The 22,252-nt window shown below is 34.2% G+C and overlaps 2 protein-coding genes across 3 annotated transcripts; one reads left to right on the top strand and one right to left on the bottom strand.

Moving 5' to 3' along the window:
• Window positions 1-391: 391 nt before the first annotated feature.
• On the bottom strand, window positions 392-6,030 carry LOC111402291 (probable protein S-acyltransferase 14). Its single transcript, XM_023030476.1, has 8 exons — window positions 5,937-6,030; window positions 5,507-5,708; window positions 4,685-4,895; window positions 4,504-4,595; window positions 2,752-2,875; window positions 2,553-2,638; window positions 2,076-2,141; window positions 392-695 (listed from the first exon to the last, which is right to left on the bottom strand). The coding sequence occupies exons 1-8, from the start codon at window positions 5,960-5,962 to the stop codon at window positions 570-572; spliced, it is 933 nt and encodes a 310-aa protein (XP_022886244.1). The 5' UTR covers window positions 5,963-6,030; the 3' UTR covers window positions 392-569.
• Window positions 6,031-14,056: 8,026 nt separating this feature from the next.
• On the top strand, window positions 14,057-22,196 carry LOC111402263 (transducin beta-like protein 2). 2 transcript variants are annotated; one of them, XM_023030446.1, is made up of 9 exons: window positions 14,057-14,459; window positions 14,570-14,675; window positions 15,596-15,656; window positions 15,747-16,042; window positions 16,932-17,071; window positions 19,424-19,498; window positions 20,083-20,173; window positions 20,815-21,018; window positions 22,065-22,196. In XM_023030446.1, exons 1-9 carry the CDS (start codon window positions 14,244-14,246, stop codon window positions 22,121-22,123), a joined length of 1,248 nt encoding a protein of 415 aa, XP_022886214.1. In that variant the 5' UTR covers window positions 14,057-14,243; the 3' UTR covers window positions 22,124-22,196. The 2 variants fall into 2 exon arrangements, with proteins under 2 accessions (XP_022886214.1, XP_022886208.1); XM_023030440.1 differs by having other exon boundaries at window positions 15,596-16,042.
• The last annotated feature ends 56 nt before the right edge of the window (window positions 22,197-22,252 follow it).

The raw sequence follows: 22,252 nt of genomic DNA, 5'->3' as shown, positions 1-22,252 counted from the left end.
TTAAGGAGGATATATTTTTATTTTCTAGGTAATTTACACTTTTTAGAAATTCAATTTTATGAAAAAGTGGATATTTTTTATGTTGAAAATTAAGGCAATCGAACATTAAATTATTAATTTTCATTAAATAAGTTTTAGACAAATCGATTGCATAGAATTTACTTTTTTCCACACGAGTTCCATGCATGTAATCAAATACATAAAAATTTATGTACGAGTCCTAGAAAACCTGCCAAAAGAAAAGAACCTAAAGTACAAGTTTTCCAGAATAACAGGATCTTTTAATCTGCACTTCTATGTTAAGGTGATCTTCGCAAGCCGCAACTATTCTCCTGTCGTGCAAAATTTCAAAGAGTTGTGCTACAATGACAAATGACTTTGACAAAGTTGAACTAAATATGCCATTAATATAATACAGCAGAGAGGTCGGAGAAGGAGTGCTCCAGTCCCAAATTAGTTACAATCGATTAAATCAACTAAAAGGTGAAAAAAAATTATCAGTCTTTTGGAGCTTCCAAGTCTGTAACTGTAAGGTGAAAAGATGCCCAGATGGAGCCATATATTTATCATCAGAATTCTTGGGCATCCAAGTCAGGCTTTGAAGGATATTCAAGACCCTGAAGGGCAGGTATCCGCCGTAAATCTTCTTCTGAGTAAGCCGGAATAAACCAGTACATCTTGTCCATTCCAAACACCTAAATACTCAAAAGGAGATATATTAGTTGGCGAGTGGAAACTCAAAAATGGGAGAAAGAAAACTTGATTCAGCTATTTCAATTATATATTACCAATTAAGCCACTTAGAAATTTACAAGATGTGGCACCACATGGAGAAAATGATCAGACGTCTAAGCCTTGTTTTGGGAGAATTTATAAATAGAATAATTTATAAAGAGATATAACCGAGTGATACCCTTCTCTCACTCAATAGATCTATCTGGTATGATACGGTATAGTACAATACGAGACGATGGAATGCAATAAATAAGTTGATAGTAATTGTGGGTAATTGGAATGTGTGGTTGAAAATGATGTTCGACCATTTATAAATTTGCCAAAAGGAGGCTAAATGAACATATAGAAGTTTTTATAGGCAAAACCATGATTAATTGAGGATAGAGCGTTTAGATAAAATATAGCTGATGCTGAACACCAGCCAAGAACATGCAGTGAGACAAGTCACAAAGTCAACTTTAACAGTTGAAACTTGGTGTCTCGTGGATAAAAACGGCATTGTCAATTTTCCCAAAGACTAAGAGACACATCATATGAAGATATCAGCATCGTATAAAGATATCGATCTTCTTGAATGCTCTTGGGATTCCTTTTCTAGGTCACAAGTGCAAAGATCAGCATGTCTCTTGTATGAAACACACACCAAAAACCTTCACTTTCAAGATTGTGGAAATAAAATGTGTTGGGGATTATAGCTCAAGATTTTATTCTTCTTCTTTACCCTTCAGCCTTACTGCTTCAATTTCAAACACTCATTTTTATTAAGCCCATGTTTGGTTAGGATAAACATTAGGTTTTTAATAGAAATAAAAGAAATGTGTGAAAAATTGTGTGTCCCATGAATTATGTGGTAGAAAACGAGTTTGGGGGAAATTGAATATTAGGATGGGGGCCAACTATCATGTGCCTTCTCAATTTCCCTTTTCATGTTTCTTCATCTTCCAATGTTCTCCCTTGAAGATAATATCACCAGATTAGATTATATGGATTGATTTTTGCTTGACAACAGCAATAATCTCAATGACATCTTTATATAGTAATCCCACTTTCTAATCTGACCAGAGGAACATATTGTGTAAATTAAAGTGTACATGGTGTCTCTTGTCAATTCACATACCAATTTTAGTTTCCTCGACTAAGCAAACCATACACATTCACACGAACAATGCTTCACTATTTTATGAGCCACCTGAAGGGTGTTAAGAATAGAAAAGAACAATTTCAAGTACTTGATATTTATTCAGTTGTGACTTGTGAACCACTGGACACTTTCAGTCACTATTAAAGCAAACTTTTGTGAGAAAAAGAAACCATATTTATTCATTTAAAATCAAACCAACCTGTTCAAAGTTCCTTTTCCGCCCAAGATCATAACGCCACTTCGGAGTAGTCTTCTTCTCATATGCCTGAATACAAGTCAATAGAAACATCAGCTATCATCACTCCAACCACTTCAATTGACATGTATCCTGGGAGGAAGGAATAAATGGCTTTAACTGGGTCAATCAACTGAACATTTCAATTCAGCCTCTTCCCTCTCCCTTTATACACTAAAGCACTACCTACACCCAAATTGTCTCAGGCATATTGAGAGCATTCTGAGAAGAAAACGGCAAAACTTCAAGTCAAAATGGGCAAAGCATGCAGAGACCTAAAGCATATACTCTATTGGACCGCACCAAAATGATTTACAACAAAATTTGTCCCCCAGGGCTATACTCCGGGGGTGATAAGGATAATGATAATCAGTGAACTCTAATATAAAGGATATACTCTACATCCAAATTGGATTATCAAACTAAATACAAGTATCATACCTCAATGGTGGTCGTATTGGCAGCCACCAGTGATATGTGCATTATCAGAAATCCCATAACGCTCAAAGCAAATGCCAAGTTCAATACTGTGAAACATAGAGAAATCATGCGCCAGATAAAATGCTATGCAACAGGAATCGGAAAAGGGTGTTGGGGATGGGAGGATGTTGTCGCATGGAGACGCAGTATTTTAACTTACCAAAGGCAAGAAAGGTAGTTGCCAGGGTCCCTGGAGTCCCAGGTATCTCTTTATCACTAAAGAAAGCAATAAAATGTTGCAGCAATGATAATGTCACAAGAGTAGTCTCGAGGAATGTGTAGAACTGCAACCCAACAAAACTATCAAAAATTTATACAATATTGTTGTTATCGTGTTTTTATATATCAAGCTCACAAAATAATTGGAACTCCATGAGTAAGTTTGAACAGCATTCATCAGGAAATAAAAGCAAATGAAGAACATGAAAATGACATTCAAGTTGTGGAGATTTATGAAATGAAACAGTGACTAATGAATGAGGGAAAATTTTAATTTTGAAATGATAAAGGTGATACCTCATGGTGAGATGAAATGTTTCACTGTAGTATGATAACTGGCAGAAATTAACATCTTACTTGTACTAAAAGAAGTGTATTCTCACCGTTGCAAGTTACTTTCAGATTATCCTAGTTGACAATGAGAAACATGGTATTTCTTTCAATTATTTTAAAAATCTTCTCCTGATCTCATACATTCTTTACCCTCCTTGTGCTTTTCTAACATCTATGCGGTTACAGCGGGTGATGGGAAGAGACATAAATATGCTGAAGCAAGGGAAAGACTCGGAAGTCGGGATCGGTTGCCCTTTAGCAAGCCAAATGGAATAACAGATAAAAGGCAGAATTCATTGGGTTTGTTTGAGCCCAATTTTTTTGGAGAATAAGTTCTGTAATAGTGGATAATACGGTTAAAGAGTAGGGAAAAGTTTGGGGTTTACGTGTAAAATTATTTTCTTCGAAGAATGTGGTTGAAAATGAGTTTTTAAAGAATGGAGCCAAAGAGGGGCTAAAGCAAATAGGATTGCACAATAAGGCATCACACAACTTAAACCCAGCAATGATCACTGAATAGAAGAGCATAGGTAACATAAAATGAGCCTAAAAGTGATCCTCTCACAGCCAACTTAGAGAGTTTATGGAGGCCACCTTTACAATTTTGCTCCAAGGCTTCAACAAGAAATACTAACAAATTCCTCAGATGCAAAATAATGCAATCAATTCATAGAGGGGAAAAAAATAGCTTTTCTTTCCCTTTCTGAAATTGAATGCGCAGAAATTTACAGAGAGTTGGACAAATATCCCAGAGATCATCAAAAGGGGTTAACCACGAGACCTTACAAGCATACGATGTCTATAAAGGGAAGAAAAGAGGGAAAAACCCCAGTTTCATTCAAATGTCAGCCTGCCATTTCATTTGAAAAAATCAGACATATCAGAAACTCGTAAAAAAGCATCCGTATTCCAATTGTTATTCATTTCAAGACATGCAGACAAGGATTCTTCATATTGAAGCGATACTACTTTATATCATGAGCACAGATATATTGTTATTTCAGTCCATTATCAATCCCCAAGAGCCTGGATACAACAGATTGGTCGTGCACATTTATAAGTTTTTTCCTTATGAAAGAATTTTGCTCATACTTGCAAAGTTATTCAATATCATAGAAGCTAAAGGTCCGGTATGCTGAGAGTTTAACAACATGCTAGGTGCACAAAGAAAGAAGAAACGGACAACTCATTCCTACAAGATACAAACTTCATGACAAAGCAAAAAGTACTCGTATTCCAGAGAGAACAACATTGTGAAAAAGAAGCATTTATATTGTAATATGATAGTTCAGAACCAAACATAATCATCAAGATGAATCAACTGACCAATAACACTTCCTAAAAATAGAAGACATCATACCAGGAAGAGGAGGAAATACTTGTAGTTCAAGGCTCCAACACAATTGACAACCCACACACAATGATGGTCCATTTTCAGCACGCACCTTCCACCTAAGAAGGTAGTCCAACAGGTTGTTCCTCTTAAAAGTAATTAGAGAATGCTATGAATACTCATGAGGGTAATGTAAAGAGTAACTCACAAACAGAACAATGATGGCACCGAGGTGGTTTTAAGTTGTTGCACTTTCTACAAATGCGAATTCTTCCATTCTCAGAGTCCACTGGAAATTCCGCTGAGGTCAACGGGTCAGTGTCCCCCCTTTCTTCATCTAATGTTGTCCTCCAATTTGGCGGGACGCTACCCGGGTCCGTAAAAACCACAGAAAAATAACTCCATAGTAGCATTACCAGCTGAATAACAAAACTAATCATTGTTGAGTTCCATTCCGTATTGTATATTTTCAAATTACAACTATAGAGCTAAAAGTTAATTGCTTGACATCCCTCAACTTTCTAAAAATCACAATTATTTCAAGAAATGAAAAAACGAACAGATAATCATAATTAAAACAAATTCTTTTCAATTGAAATTGTGTTCTAACTAAGAACTAGAATGATCAAATTCTGATCCTAAATAACAGTGAAAGCAGTAAATTTTTTGATCAAGAGATTAAATACCCATCAAATAAGTAATAGCTAAATGGGGAAAGTATAAAATATCCAATTTTCAGCTAAGAAGATGATTAATTATAATTTAGTTTCCAAAATTTAGCATACTTGAGAAAATTTTATCTTGAAAACAAACAAAAACGGCCGGAATTCCATATATGATTGAAAATCACCATCATCTTTTACTAGCCACATTAACTTTTAAATATCCAAACACTCTACTAGAAGTCCAAATTACTAAAATAACAACTGGATTTCAATTTTCAACAGCAAACCATCAAAATCTATCTAACAACCCAACCCGTGACAAATACGAAATTCTTCAATTACCGATGAAATTAAGCAGAAATTACCAGTAAATGGAACAAGATCAGGACGACAAAAGCGATCAGCGAATCAAGCCCGCCAGCGGCGAGACCTGGGCCGTAATTGGTAATTACGACGGCGTAATACGTCACCCCAACGACGCCGAGGACTAATAATATCATGATCGAACCCAAGCCCCTCAAGGCCGTGCAAAATTTGAATACATTCCATGCCATCACCGCCCCAGATCTATACATAATAATAATGTCACCAAATAATACTCGAACTCTTACAAGAGAAAACGGGGGTATATTTTCAGTTGTAATTTTGAGGAATATCACTAATTTTGGTACTTTTATGATTTAGGGAAAGTGGTAAGGGTTTATAGATTCCAGATAGAGGAGGATGAGCATGGCGAAATCCATGAACAAGATTCAGTGGGGAAGAAAAATGAAGGGAAATTACAAGTCACCTCACCTTGAGACAAGTTTCATGTTAGTCATACAAGTTTCTGGTTTCGAGCTGGTTGTTTTCAGTTTGGTTATCGGCAAGGTGTATTCTACCCTATTTTGTTTAAATAAAAATCAATTGTATCGTAATTATGTTAACATTTGACCGAGAAGATAATCTTAAAAAGTTGTTGATGTCGTGGAATGTGTTGTTGTAATTAATTATTAATATTGACTTATATTTTAATTCAACTTTTTGGGTAAACCAATCCGGGGTAATTTAACATCAATGAAACTCATTAATAGGATCGAAAAGAATTTTTTTTTTTTTTTATATCCAGGTATCCCAACTTACACCAAACTAAATCCTGGACCTCTAAGATCCATACTCCTATAACCTTGGAGGGGGTAAATCGTAGGTTATGCCTCAACTGGATCACATGTTCCTCCCATTGATTGTACACTTCTGCGCACAAGAGACCCTTCTCCACAGTGATCGAACTCTCCACCTTGCCACTGGAAGCAAGCCAATGTTGATTGATCCACCAGTTGAGCTGTGCCCCTGGGGATGGATCGATAAGATGTTGGCCATATCAAAAGTGGACTATGAACAACCATTTTGTGTACCTATCTGAAAGTGGCCACAAACTAACAAATTTCTACCCACGTAACGTGATGATGAAAAGTACGACGTGAGCTTAGTTATGCTCTTTTTAGTTAGCCTTTGTTTGAGCCACATTATTGAAATGAAAATATATTTTTGAATAGTGTATTGATGGAAAATGTATTGTTAAAAATAAGAAAAAGTTTTGAATTTGTGTATAATATTATTTTATTGAAAAAGATGTGGTTAAAATAATGTCAAATCACTGTTAAAAAATACATTTTTTTCAAATAATGTGACTCAAACAGGGCTTAGTATGTAAAAGTTTGTGGATCTCTGGAAAACTTCTATCATGAGTTGTAGCCATAATCTTACTATCTTAGATGACGTTTGTTTCCAATAACAAGAGAGAGGCCATCAACACATGTAAGCTCTATAAAGTTTCGCAATGACAGGAGAAAGGGATATCATTGTCAATCGGTATGAAAGGAAAGATGCTCCATCTTTCTTTGTGTCAATGTTAGACCCTTTTTCGCTCCATGATCATTAGCCGTCCATCACATGAATCGCTTTCCTCCGCTTCCAGAGGTAGGAGTTATTGTCGTGAACTAAAAGGATATATCACTTAGCTCCTTTTTGTCATCCTTTATAAATTTAAATTGTTTGTTACAGTAATATTCTTCACCACACGTTTACTCAATAAAATATTATACACACAAATTAATAAAATTTTCTTACTTTTTAATCATACATTCTCCAAAAAATACTATTTAATAACTTATTATTTTCAAATAAATTCCATCAAACGGGCTCGTAGTGCAAACCATAATATTTATGGAAGACGTAACGTTTGATTGATGGAAAATATATCCATCTTACTAGTAGTATTCTATGATAAATAAAGAGGCATCGCTCTCATAAAATAAATAAATAAAGAAGTAGAGAAGTTTTGAATTAATCAATTAAATATCGACCTTATATCCTAGTTTGGTAATATTGAACGACCTCTTCTAAATTTGCATTCGTGTGTAATGACATAAAAAAAAAAAAAAAAAAAAAAAATTCTCCTACAGTTATATAGTTGATCCTTTTAATGTAACACTACCCTATTTGGATTAGCGATGACAAAAAAATCCGTCATACCTAATACGGGGCGGAGGATTTTGCCCCGAGCAAATACGGGGAACGGACCGCCCTCTTTATTTTTTATTTAAGAACTCAATACTTTAGATGAAAAACTCTACGAAATTTCATCAATTCTAATAGAAAGATGACAACTAAGATTATCTAAGAAATATAATAAATAATAAAGATCTTAGTTTATCAAATATATTTGAATAATTTAACTTTTAAAAATTTAATAACTATATTATTGTCTCACTTTAATGAATATGAGAAATAAAATGAATTATCAAAAATTTAAAAATAAATAAATAAATAAACTAGAACTTAAACGAGACAATGCCCTACCCCACTCCACCCCACCCCGCCTCGCCTTAAATGGATAACGGGGAGGGAAAATGTCTGATGGGACCCTGCCACACACTGCCTCACTTCGAATCCGCTCATTACCATCCCTAATTTGGACTAAAAGGCTTCAATGTAGTAACTAGCTTTTATTTTGTGGAAAGTTTATACACCTTACCAAAGAAGAGACATGTTAATAAGGTAAAGATCATCCGTTAGACACAAGGTTGATTATTCACTTTTATCATATGCAATTTCAGCGCCATCACGTGTATATTATGTGGGTCAAGTCGAAAATTTTATACGTTTCTAAACATGATTAAATATTTTGCTCACGTGATGGTTTGATTTACAAAATAAAAATAACAATCGTTAGTTACCACTTAACACTTTAACTTATAAAAGTCATGTTTACCTAACTCACAATTAACAGTCGTGTTGAAATTTGCATTTCAGTGGCACAATTTTTGCGTTCTTGCATTGGCCGCGGCTTATGAATGAACATCTAGATGGTCAATTTATCTGTGGAAAAAAAATAAATTTTTTGGTTATTTATAGTTTATTTTACAATTCTATTTAAGATTGAATACTAGGATCACGTTTGTGCTTATTTTTGGAGTGAAAGTGTATAATAGAATAGTGCTTTTTTAGAATGTATCATTGAAAAATAAGAAAATGTTTAAAATTTATCTGTAAAATTATTTTATCATAAAATATATGTTTGAAAATGAGTTTTGAATGTTGAAAGCAAAGCAAAAATAGGCAAAATATGTCCTTTTTCTCAACTGAATATATAGATACTGTATCTAATTGTTGTTGCAATTATTGACTTTTTGGGCAAGAAAGAAAGAGAGAGAAAGAGAATTTATCTTTCTTCTTTTTAATTTTAAAAAAGAAGCGTAACAAAGAGTATTTCTTTACTTTTGGAAAAATCAGTGTACTAAAAGTCGTATTGCGTGGCGATACGTGGAGGCTGAGTTATGGGTTAGGTGAGGTATAGAAGTAAAAAAGCATAAAAAGGTGTTTTCTTATTTTAACTTTTAATTAATTGAAAAATCGTTTAATAATTAAAAATAAAACTTGCCAAACATTTAAAATAAATTTACACACTTTTTCAAAGTGTTCAACAAAAAAATAAGTTCCAAATATAAATAGTAAATAAATAGAAATTTTTGGGAGATTTCCTCTATTCAAGGTTTCAAGCGACTATTTTAAATTTAGAAATGACGAAGTGGAGAAATCGACATTTAAATTTTAACTTAGAAGAAATATAAAATAATAATAATAATAATAAATAATAATTTAAAAAATAATTATGCGCGCCTAGGCGTACATTAGCAATCAAAGATTGCTATTAACCACTAAATAAGTCGCCAAGCCACTTGGCTTGACGTTTCCTCCACGTATTGCGCAATGGCGCCGCCTAGGGCTGCTAATGCGTGCCTTTTAGAACAGTGGGATCATTTACCTTTTGGTGTTTTTTTGAATTTGTTTTACATGAAAATTATCAATTAAAGGAAAATATTTTTTTATATTAATTTTTAGAATTTGTTTCCATTGCAAAAAAATAAAAAACGAAAAAGATAATAATAAAATGCTACAGACACAAGGAATTCCAATTCTCACCATTTTGGTGAGAATTCCAATTCCTTGAATTGGTGGCATTTGGTTTATGTAGCACTCAAGTTGGAAATTCAATTCTAAGTTAAAAAAAGGCTATCAAATAAGGTTAAATTGGAAGGTGGAATTCCACATCCAATCAAACACGGCAATAAGGATTTTTTTTCCTCAAAAGATGTTTTGCTTTTGTTGAAAACATTTTTTCCCTGGAATTTTAGAAGAAAAAGTTACTTTTATAAGTACTAGTTTTTTTACCCGTGCAATGTGCAAGTTGTGTTATTTTGAAGGTAATATTAGGGTATTCAATGTGAATGGTTAGTAATAGTACAAAACATTACCATAGAATGAATTATGTTGAGCTTGTAAGAGATCTTTGACCTGTGGGGATGATTTTCTACATTCTTGACATTGTTTCGGTCTTTGTAAAGTGGTTACATATTGTTTCTTATGGAGTGAAGTAACATGGTTCCCTAGAATTAAAAAAATCTGGTAAGTTTTTTACTATTTATTTTCATCAGCAGGATTATTATTTGAAAAGAAAATTCTCTCTTCAACAATTGAATTTTTTTTTCCAAATGCACAAATCTATGCAATAGTTTTCAATACTAAACCTGCATGAAAAATGTAATCTCTAAGTTAAGGCTAGAAGATCTAAGTGGAGAACTACCATTTAACTTTGTGTATTTTCATATCATAACTTGGAGTTTCGGAATGAATGATTAAAAATATCATTTTTTTTTTCTTTCTAAAAGTATGTATTTGTTAGTCTACTTTCAGCATAGAAAACATAAAATGCATAGGCATAATATAATAGTCAATTGCTTCCACTTTTAGCTGGTATTAAATAAATTGATCAGAAATTTACTTATTCACATAACAAAGAACCATCAATTCATAGATCAATTCAAATACATGATGTAATATATAATATTGTCTAAGAAAGTCGAAGATTTTTAAGTAATTTACTAATTTAGTGTGTATATTCTTTTCATAGAATACTTGTATCAAAAAAATAGGCGTTTGATACCATTTGTTCTTTGTAACATACAAATTTATCAAAGTTTCATTTTATTGATAACTAGAGAGCCATCAATAAATAGATGAATACAGTTACAAGACATGATATAAGATTTTTCCTTAGAAGGTTGAACAATTTGAGCATTCACTAATCTTAAGTAGTTTAGTCTTGTCATAAAATCAGAAATACCACCACCTTTTTTGGAAGATTAAAGAAAAAATATGATATAAATAGCTTTGCAAGTAAATCGGAAGCAATATAACCTAAAATGTAGCACTTGGATGATGAAAGCTTTGTTTGCTTCTGTAAGCATGCATCCAGAACAAAGAAAAATACCCATGAAGAAACAAAACATATGTTAAACCGTGATTCCAAAAAGAAAGAAGTATACAATGGAGAAATGTGTTCCAACAAATCATATCAGTGTATCAAATTGTTCTAGGGTTTCTATAATTGTACTCAACAATATTAAAGAGACAAAGAGAGTGTACATGAAGAATTAAAATCAAATTTACTGATTGTACACATGCAAAGCATGCAGATAGCATTGCAAATTTGACATAAAGTTCCACTCGTACAATTCAACATTTATTCAATACCTTTGACAATGAAAATATGGATAAAAATAATCAATAGCTGGAGTATGAGGAATATTCAATTCTTAACTTGAGGCAAGATTTAATGCCAGAGTTAAAAATCATAAACTAAATTCAAGTGAAACCAAATGTACAGACTAAATACCTTAAGCTTCAATGAAGGATGCTTTTCTAACCTCTCCTCCTTCGTTGAAGACATATACTTCGCGATGCTCAAAAGGTGACATTGTTCTGACATTAGTATTCAAGCAAGGATTTGAATACAGCACAAAACAGAGATGAATGAGAAAAAAATAGTTGAAACTAAAAAGGAAATTTCTAAAAAGCGAAAGGGGAATATTAACGAAGTAAAAAGGAAATTAAAAAAATCAAAAGATATCCACAGCAAGTTAAACAGGAAAAGGAAAAAAAAATACTGATCTTACCCCATTGCCTCCATAAGCATTGAGCCTCCCTACTTCACCACCACATGCAGTTACACGCTCCCGTTCTTCTGTGTTATCTTCCAGACGATTGTCAACTATCAAGAGTGAAAAATAACACCCTGCATGTCTGTACCAATAATCTCCAATGAATGCAGGAGTCATGGCCCAGTCATCAATTACGACACATGTAGATGTTATTCCAAAAATCTCACCTGTCATTTCTAGCAAAGAGAAAAATAAGAAAACATAAGACAGGTCAAATGATCAAAAAGGCGCACATATAACCACAATTCCATTCTATAGCGTTATTGTAAAATCGTATATTTTGATAAATGTAAAGCATACAACAATAAATGCATGCCATAGTCAATGATACAACATCCACATAATAACTTTTCCTATTTAACTCACAAATTCGCCAATGATAAGGGGAAAAAATCTAAATTGGGTGAAAACAACACAAAATGATAGGATGTAATTATCGAGAATCCAAACTACAAACTAAACTTGCCAGTTCCTAGTGCTAAAAGAAATAAATGCACGTTCCTACTTTTTTCATCATAGTTCAAGGAAAAACACATTGTATTCCAAATTTACTCCATCCACTACCTAAATACCTTTAGTCCTATATGTTGTCACATGCCTGTAAAGATCAAAAGGGAAGCTACAGTTCTTTTGTACAAACGAGAGATAAGGATAAAATTACTTCCATAGATAATTAGGTGATATTTATTGATGAATAGTAAGAAACCTTTTGGGAGGAACGGTATTAAATCAGTTAAGAATACGAGGTGCTTGTTGAACAACCCCCTAGAAAACCAGAAGGGTTGTGTGGCACCCCCTATTGGGATACTATTTAATTTGACCTACTTTTGTTGAATTTTTCAATCTTTTGAATTCGAAAAATGGGCCCTGTTGGTCACTTTTTCCAACTTTCTAAGTAGGAACCACTTTCGAACTGGCCTAGTGTGAAAATGGCCCAGTAATGAACAGTAAAACTTTATCCTCTCTTTTATAAGAAGTAGGATTTCATTAACACTACTTTATATGCAAATGTTCGGAATGTGGACTCGGTAATTAGACAGAGAAGAAGCTATTACACAAAATACAAGTTGCATGTAAGGATAGCTACACCATGCCTTCAATACAAAATTTGAAAAAGTAGCCGTAACCCCCTTCATTGTAGTTTAATACATTAAAGTCATCACAATACAATTGGACAACTAGATAAAAATATAAAGAATAATGTCATTCAACATCAATGATGCTACAACACCAGTATAGAATACGCGTTTGTTTAATTAAATTTTGATACGTGCACAACCTTCAAATTAAGTGATGGCTACTGCATTGAATCAACTCGTTTAAAAGCTTGAGTTACTAAGCCCCCATTTGTTTCCAATTATTTGAAGAGAATAATGTATTTTTTTGACTTTTTTGCCAGCACAAGGTACCCATTGTGAGATAAGAAGTCAAAAATCAGGAGTAAAGCATATGCAACGGTCCAAAAATGAATTTAAATTGGACAAAAAATTGGAAACAAACAGAGCGTAAATAGAAGATATATTTATTTTATTTAAATTTTTTCTTCATCAAGAAAACATAAATTGAAGCAATGGCTGTCTTTCACGCAGGATGTTATTAAACAATTTTAGGATGTTATTGTTGCATGCCAATAATATTTGCCAGCTTCAGTGATGCGAGAAATTAGGGCTTTTCAATCTCCATCATGTTGCTGCATATTTCACTCAATTACAATGGTACTAAAGTTGGGTCCTGTGACAAAGGATCCAATAAAAAAAGTTGCACCCAAGGTTCACTTTCTTTTTAAGAAGCACCACTAGATTCGTACATGGCACATACGGAAAATTCACCACCAATCATGGAATGTGAGATTGCATTGTTTATTCGTGAACAACAACCAATGATGTCTTATTTTTCATCAATAAGCATCAAAGGAAACATTTGCTTGTAGTGCAAAATAGATTCTTCGTAGAAAGAGAAAAACAATAGAATAAGACTATAAATATCTATTGACATAATCAATCAAATGAATCATATACAGTCGTAGGGGTGTTAAGAGGGCGAACTACTCTTCAACTCATTCCACTAACAACCCAAGCAACAAATTAATTATGCGAGCCACTAGAGGAACGAACGGGCTAGCTAGCAAGCTTTGTTATTTCTTGTGCTAAACGGATCAACAAATATAGAAAAATATGTAGTTTTTATAAATGAAAAATATGGCTAGCTCGCCCCAAGGGATGAGCCGATAGGAAAAGCCGGAACTTTGTTGAGCGATTCGAGTGCGAGCTCACTCCATTTAACACCCCTATACACTCATCCGATTTTGCTCTTAAAAAAATAAAATATAATAATAATAATAAAGCTTCACCAAAACATAAAGGATGACAACACGACTTCAGTTGAAATTGGACAAAATTGGGGAGAACATAACACTGAGAGAGAAGACCGACCCTTACTGTTGTAATCCGACAAACTGAACCCTTCCAGTCTTAGTAATTCTAATCGAGTAATCTGATCGTCCCAGTTTTAATCTTAAAACTCATAAACCACTGAAAAACCTCAAATCAAGCGAGCGAAAATGGATGCGGCTCTTCTAATTATACTACTTTCTGTGATTATCGGAGCTTTGATCGCATTTATAGTATTCGGAAGCTATTTCCGGAAGCGTAAATCCGAAATCGAATCAATTGCCCGACCCGAGTCGCTTAATCCCAACCCGAAACCTTCTTCAAAGCCTTCAACCACCAAAAAATCGCAGCCCAAATCTCACTCTCACTCGCACACTGCCGATAAAGTAATAAAATTATTCTCAATTTGATCATAGATGTGCATGTATAATTATATGCGTGTGTAGTGGGTTGTATAACATTTGTTTTATGTTTTTTGGTGTAATGTGGAATATAGGATGTGGCCAAGAAGCATCACCCGTTGGATTTGAATACGTTGAAAGGGCACAGCGATGCTGTTACGGGCCTATGTTTTTCTCCAGATGGGCATAGTTTGGCAACTGGTAAATAGCCAAATTTTAATCCTAATTTGTTTCAATTAATGTCAAAGAATTGTATTTCACAGTTTGGTGCGTGATTAGGAGGATTTTGTACCTGGGTTTCTTGTAGGTGGTATAACTTTTGGTTTGATTGTGAGAACTTATGTTATTCGTGGATTGCCTGATTGTTAAAACTGTAGCTTGTGGTGAATACCTGTTTTGGTGAAAAGGAGACTTGTTCAAATGCGATGATTTGCCCGTTTTAGCTGGTGCTTCTTTATATTGATATCGGTTTAAGGTGACCTTGATGAGGTTTGACAGAATGGTAAATTTAGCCCGGAACAGGAATGATCAGTTGTTTCTTATGCATATTGTTGTGTTGGCCTGTCTTGTGACTGCAGAGAGCATTTGTGTTTTGATGGATGGGGTTACCGTTATATTCTACTAATTGCTTGATTTATATGACACTTGCATGGATTTCCTCCTTTATGTTTGCGCTCTAATTGCTTGGAACATCCATACATTGGAGCTTCTATGGCTTGCTGGATGTTGTTAAGATATATTCTCCTACTTGCTTGCATGCTTGATATTAACTTTCTGTGGATCCTTCCTCACGAGTGGTTTGACAAACAATGTTCTCTGTGGAAACGTTATATTCTAGTCTAGATTTCCTTTTTAAACAATGTATCTATGGATGAGCTATATAATAGGAATTAGAATTATAAACCTTTTATGCCTTGGCATCATTTTCTGCCGTATGTCTATTATCGTTTGTACATTCTAATCTAGTCAAATGAACATAAAAAGTAGTAAATTACATGCGAATGTAGGTCTTATAGCTTTCTCTTTCTTCTAGTTCTGTATTATCCCGTTTTTAGCATCTTAGGTTCTGACACTAAAGTAATCTCCTTATGTTGTACATAACTTATTGTTTGTGGGTACAGCTTGTGGAGATGGTGTTGTCAGGATTTTCAGGTTGGATGACATCTCAAGTAAAAGTTTCAAGTACGGATCTCTACTTAATTTATCTCAACATAATTATTATAGATGTATCTTTATGATCGCCATTGATTGTATCTTTCCCAATTTACCTAGGTTTCTGAGAATTAACATGCCTGCTGGTGGTCATCCTAAAGCAGTGGTATTTGCCGATAACGCATCCTCTGTTGTAGTGGCTTCCCAGACACTTACTGGTGCATCTTTATATTTGTATGGGGAGGAAAAACCCAAGACAACTGAAGAACAGAAGCAGCAGGCCAAGCTTCCACTCCCTGAAATTAAATGGCAACACCATAAAGTTCACGATAAGAGGGCCATCCTCACTTTGGTAGGAACTAAGGCAACTTATGGCACTGCTGATGGAAGCACAATTATTGCTTCATGTTCTGAAGGTATTTTCTGATATTTGTTCTCTGTCCTGTTATATCAAATAATTTGAAGATTTCTTAAAGAATCATCTATTTAGTGATGTATTTCCAATATTGTTGGTTACTTTCAGTTTTCCAGAGAGAAATTAAGAAGTTTTGATTATGCTCAATATGAATTTGTATCAAGTAGAGTGTATAAATCTGGGTCAATATGTCTATAGTAACCTCTCATGGTTCAGCATTTTCTTAATTTTCTTTCTTCTTTTTGATCCTGTGAAAATTTTACTTTCCCAGATGAACAGAATTAAGTAAATAATCAGCAATGATCATATCATACAGAAGTATGACTATAGGTGCTTTTGTTCTTTGTAGATTCACCAATCCAGCCATTCGTTAATTTCAATTTTTGTCCTGTTTTCTACTTTATCATTTACTATGTATTCATTATCAAAATCCTTTGAATCTATTGATTGTAGATCTATGGCTGGAATCAACATCTTTCAGTTCTATTGATGTCCATGGTTAATGACATATGTTTTAGTCAATTAGCTCCATGGCACTTATTTCTGACAAACCTAGTTAAGTTTTTGGTTTATGGTGGATTCCCATCATTTGAAAGTCCTTTAACTGCAAACATGGTATCCAACTAAAAGTTACTGGATAAAAATCAGTATGTTAAGTCAGTAATGGTTGCTGTGTTTAGTAGTGGTCTTGGTATTTCCCTCTATTACCTCATTAATTTGTCCTCTCACTTATTGTGGTTGAAGGTATTGAAATGCTTCAATTGTATGATGGCAGAACTAGCTCAGTTTTCCACATCCTTCTTTTGTTCCAAGGAAAAGATGAGATAAAAAATAAAGAATTTCAAATCCAATTACTTTTCTTTTGTCGTGAATTTTCTGTTACTTTTCAGGTACTGACATTATACTTTGGCATGGAAAAACTGGAAAGATATTGGGCAATGTAGATACAAATCAGCTCAAAAACACAATGGCCACCATATCTCCAAATGGGCGTTTTATCGCAGCCGCTGCTTTTACTGCTGATGTGAAGGTCAAAATTCATTCTTTTTTCGCATGTTCACTTAATTTAGACGACAAGTGCATTATATTCTGTTTCCATTTATAATCCCACATTAAAGGCTTTGAGTTTTGGTTGTAAGTTGTAAATTACTACGTGAGCGAGCGAGCTTGCCTGCATACTTCTGTGTGCTATGTTTCATGTTTCTGGTGTATCATTCTCCATCACGGGAATTAAAAACATGCAGTTACTAAGGAGTTACAATATCTTTTTGGATAGAAAGGCTTATAATAGCTCAATTTCATGGGGAAAATTGCACAAATTGAGACAAGATGGACTTAATCTTTTGAGAATTCCATTTCGTTGGGAACCTGGAATTTATCTTTATCTTTAGTTCTGAAGAAAATCTTTACTCTTTTTGAAATTATGCAATCATGTGTACTGGTCCTATGCAACATAAATATTTAAACAAACTGGTTATTGAACCTGGGTTTGGGGGCCTCTCCTTGTCCAAACTGCTTATGCTCTTGTGCATCATAGCTGAATGATTAGTGCCTCTGGACTGGCACAGATGATCGATTTTGGCATACCTTTTCTACACAATGTACACATGCTCTGTGATTTGGGAAGCTTGGTCTGAGGCTGCTATGGCCAAGATGCTGAAACTTGAAATCACTCAGTAGGCACCTTTTACAGAAGAAAGTAGAGAAGGAAATTCAACCCAAATGAAGAAAGGAAAGAAAAAAGATCTCCTAAAACTCCAAAAACCTTGTTTGTTTATAAAGACATGTGAAAAGTTAAGATCTCAAATCAAACCATCATTTTCACGACATAATTGGAATTTATTTGGGAAGCTTGGTCTGAGGCTGCTATGGCCAAGATGCTGAAACTTGAAATCACTCAGTAGGCACCTTTTACAGAAGAAAGTAGAGAAGGAAATTCAACCCAAATGAAGAAAGGAAAGAAAAAAGATCTCCTAAAACTCCAAAAACCTTGTTTGTTTATAAAGACATGTGAAAAGTTAAGATCTCAAATCAAACCATCATTTTCACGACATAATTGGAATTGTGTAATTGAGATGCATGGATGAGAATGTGAAAGGACGTGTCAGAAGTCCACAAATAGTTGTGGGGAACTTGTAGGAGAAGAATTAGGAGGGTTAAAGGGCATTAAAAACACGAACGATTAACATTCAAAAATGTTAATGTGGCTAATTTTTTTCCATTTTAACATTTGTGGAGCTTAGAAGGAGCAAAGTTATCTTGTTAGAAGGAACATGAATGGTTTATTGGGTTGTGCAAATGCATTTGCCATCCCTTCCATTTTATTTGTTAAGGCTATGCCTTCTTTTGTCAAGGATTTGTATCTTCTTCCCACATTTTGTAATTGACTCATAAATGCTTGGTTGTGTGGTTTCAGAATAAGAGTTATAACCTCAATTTTCTCCACGATAACATAATATTGGCATGTGCTTGGAAAATAATCTAGCCTTCATTGAAAGACAATTTGTTCATCTTCTCAAATTTGAAAGAATTATTTTGAATTTATTTTTCATGGTTTAAAAGGTGTTATTGAGGTGTGCCTTAGTATGAGGTGCTAGAAAATAGTACTGAAACAGAATTTCTTTGGCCAAAATGAGGCATACACCTTTAGTGATCAAGACATCCGCCTCTCTTAAATTGCCTTGGGTACCACTTTTCTTTAAAATTCTCATATTTCATTGGATATCTTCTATATATTTAAATAGCTTTTGGAATGTATTATAATTTAATAAAATTTACCTTTTCATTGATTATTAGCCATAAAATATGGGAACCCATTATATGTTAATAAAACCTAATCGATTTCTTTGATTACATAGTTATATGCCATTTATAATTTACTTTATAATTTCAAATACACAAACAATATAAACATACAACACACATTCTAAAACACACTGCGATCCTAGAACTTCATCACTCCCCTGATGGCAAGTTCCCTCCTGATCCAGACTTCACTTCGTCGTAGACTGGTGATTCTATACATGGTCTCAGTAGTAGTGATGAGTGATTATTTTTTGTTTGAGTTGCAACTTTATGATTTTATTAATTTATTTTGTGCTTGTTTGCTGTGATACTTCAAGCTAATCTATTATTTTTGGAATTTTACAGTTGTTTATTAACTTACATGCTTAATTTTATATTTTTGACTATTTTTTTCTGGTTCACTGTGAGGCTTATGCCTCAAAGTGCCTTGAGGCTTATGCCTCATCTAACGAAGGAAAACCACCTCAATACTCATTTTTGCCTTTTTAAACACCGAACATTGTTGTTGTAAGTTAGCTTAAGATCTGGTTATGAATAAATATACTTCTATTTACTTATATGGGATCTATTATGACAGGTTTGGGAAATTGTCTATTCAAAAGATGGCTCAGTGAAGGAGATTCTCAGAGTCATGCAGCTCAAAGGACACAAGGTTGAGTACGCTCATGCTCCATGACTTACTTTGCTCATCTTCTTTCCTGTTCTAACTTGTGTGTCATAGTTTAAATGTGCATGTGATGGTAGCCATATTGTGGAATAATGCATAGTAAAATATTTTAGCTAAGGTTGTCTCTTCCATCCTTATACCTTTAAGCATATTGGGGATTCATGACTCTTTTATCTACTTTTTGGAAATTGCATGAACGTCACTTTTGGGGGTTTTGGTTTATAATCTTAACTTCGATAGAGATAATTTATCAAAGCTTAAGTGTTAACCGACATTTTACTAACAATGGAAGTGGAAGAAATATTTGGTATTCAAGGAAATTGTTGGAAGCATCTTATCGGAGCTGAAGTTATGTTGGACTGGAATAGATTTTGTAAGCTCTGCCTTGAGATCCTAATTCAATGTTCTACACAGCGCACTTTGAATTGCGATGTATTAAGTTAGTTGAATAACTCTTGCTGCACCATGTCATTCTTTATCCTGTCTGTGACTTTTATAGCCCAAAGCCTTGAATATATGCGCACTGCTGAATTTTTCTCTTTTGTTTATTTGGTATTTCTGATGTTCAGAGTGCGGTGACTTGGCTGTGCTTTTCTCCAAATTCGGAACAAATCATCACTGCATCCAAGGATGGTTCGATAAGAATATGGAATATTAATGGTATGAGTAGCTCTCTTCTGTATTGTTATTTAAGTTATTTTTCCATTGAAGCTGAAGCTTTGAAAAGGAGAATTTTGGTTATTTTTCTCTTTTCCTCCGCTTGTTATCAATTCAAAATAAGGGTCTAATGATTTGACATTTTAACATCCAAATGGATTAGAACTGTGTATATGGGACCTACTCTCCACAAAAAATAAAAAGGACTGACCAATTGCTACAAATTGAGGGCTGAAGACGTGCTTTCTAGATTTCCAGAAGTTGGGGACTCCGGCCATAATTTTCTCATTAGGAACTTATTGTAGTTTACCTCGTGAAGAGCATTTCCGAAATGCCCTGCGTCACAAGCCTATAAATTTGTCTCTGTTAAATGTCGAAATTTTATAGTACATCAAGAAATGATGGAAACAACATAAAAACACTGGAAGAATGACCTTGCCAATTGACAATCAAACTGCCTGTTGAACCAATCTTGAAAACCTTGGTACTTATGATTAGTTATCTTTGTGGGCACTGTGAAAGAGATTCCCTTCAGAAGTCAATGGTGTCATCCTAAATTTTCCTTTTTTTTTTTTCTGCTTTCTATTGGTCTAGAATTATTACATTATACATTGTGGTAATCTTCTTTATTCATTTTCTTGAAGTTCGATATCATCTAGATGAGGACCCAAAGACTTTGAAGGTGTTGCCCATTCCACTCTCTGATTCAAATGGCACGACTTTACACTATGATCGTCTCTGTCTTTCCCCCGATGGAACGATATTGGCAGCAACTCATGGTTCAACACTGCAGTGGTTATGCGCCGAGACGGGGCAGGTTTTGGACATGGCTGACAGGGCCCACGATAGTAAGCCTATTTTCAAGAGTTCCAAGCTTTCTTTTTTCCTATTTACGCGTTTATATACCTTTTGGGCCACATCTAGATTCTTTATTTTATAGAAGTTATTAATCCGGAGCTTCATGGTTAACTAAGTCATCCCTGATAGCTTCTTCAACAATAACGTTTTAATATCTTTATATGAAGAAATGAAATTCTGGAGACAGTATTAATTCTTTGCTGCATAAAAGCTTGACTATCTTCATGACACATCACTGTATGGCACACTATAGTAGAGTTCGGAATCTAGTTAATATCATGATGCTATCTGGAGTTGTATTTATTTTTGTGTTTGGTCTGTGAATGAGTTTCATCCAAAAATCCGGGTAGTAGTGTACATTTGTACCACTAGTGTTGTAAAATCTGTCGATGCATCACTAGTTATCATATTCTACCCCTTTTGAAATTTCAGAATTTTGAATAGCACTAGTTTAGTTGTCTCCTCCTGGTATTTGTTGGATTGCAAATGAACTAGTTTTGAGGAACCAAGTTCTACCTTAGCTCATTTTCCAGTTTCAATAAAGAAAAGGATTAAAAAAAAATAAAAAATAAAAAATAAAATTGTCTTCATCTGGTTTTGTATCTGCAGAGATATATTCACTTCTGAAATCATCTTTATGCTAGTTATAAGAGGTTCAGTTTCCATATATGAATATTTGTTATAGAAGACGGAGGTTTTGCTCCTTAAGCGGACTGAGTGCAGAGCAACAATTTGTCATATGTTCAAAATGGTTCGTCTCAGATTTTGTTACCCAAGGCTGCCTAAAAATATTATACTGCACAACAGTTTGCCTTTGCTATTCTCTTAGAATTTTATAAAATAAATCTGTTATATCTGCTTTAGCAGATAAGACGAAAGACTTATAACTGTTACGGGCTAATCTTGTCCAACATTGTGATTATACAATCATAATTTAGTTTCTGACAATCAATTTTGGTTCTTCAGCATTGACCTTCAGATTATGATTATGTGAAATTCTTCTGCAACTATATAATGCAAGCAATGTATCATGCAGGTGAGATTACAGACTTGGCATGGGCACCTACAACCATTCCAATAGGTAAATTTTTCTGAATTTCAGGAGTACCATTTCCTGACTTCTGCTTCTTTATTTCAGCAACACTGTTGTTTCCTGATTTACTTACTCCAGTATCTCCATTTAATTTCTTGGGCCGCAGGCGGCACCCCAGACCACATTCAGTA

Source organism: Olea europaea, chromosome 1 (assembly GCF_002742605.1).
Source record: "Olea europaea var. sylvestris chromosome 1, O_europaea_v1, whole genome shotgun sequence".
In the NCBI taxonomy this organism is placed as follows: Eukaryota; Viridiplantae; Streptophyta; class Magnoliopsida; order Lamiales; family Oleaceae; genus Olea; species Olea europaea.
The sequence above is the reverse complement of the archived record's forward strand: the minus strand, read 5'-3'. Positions and strand labels throughout refer to the sequence as shown.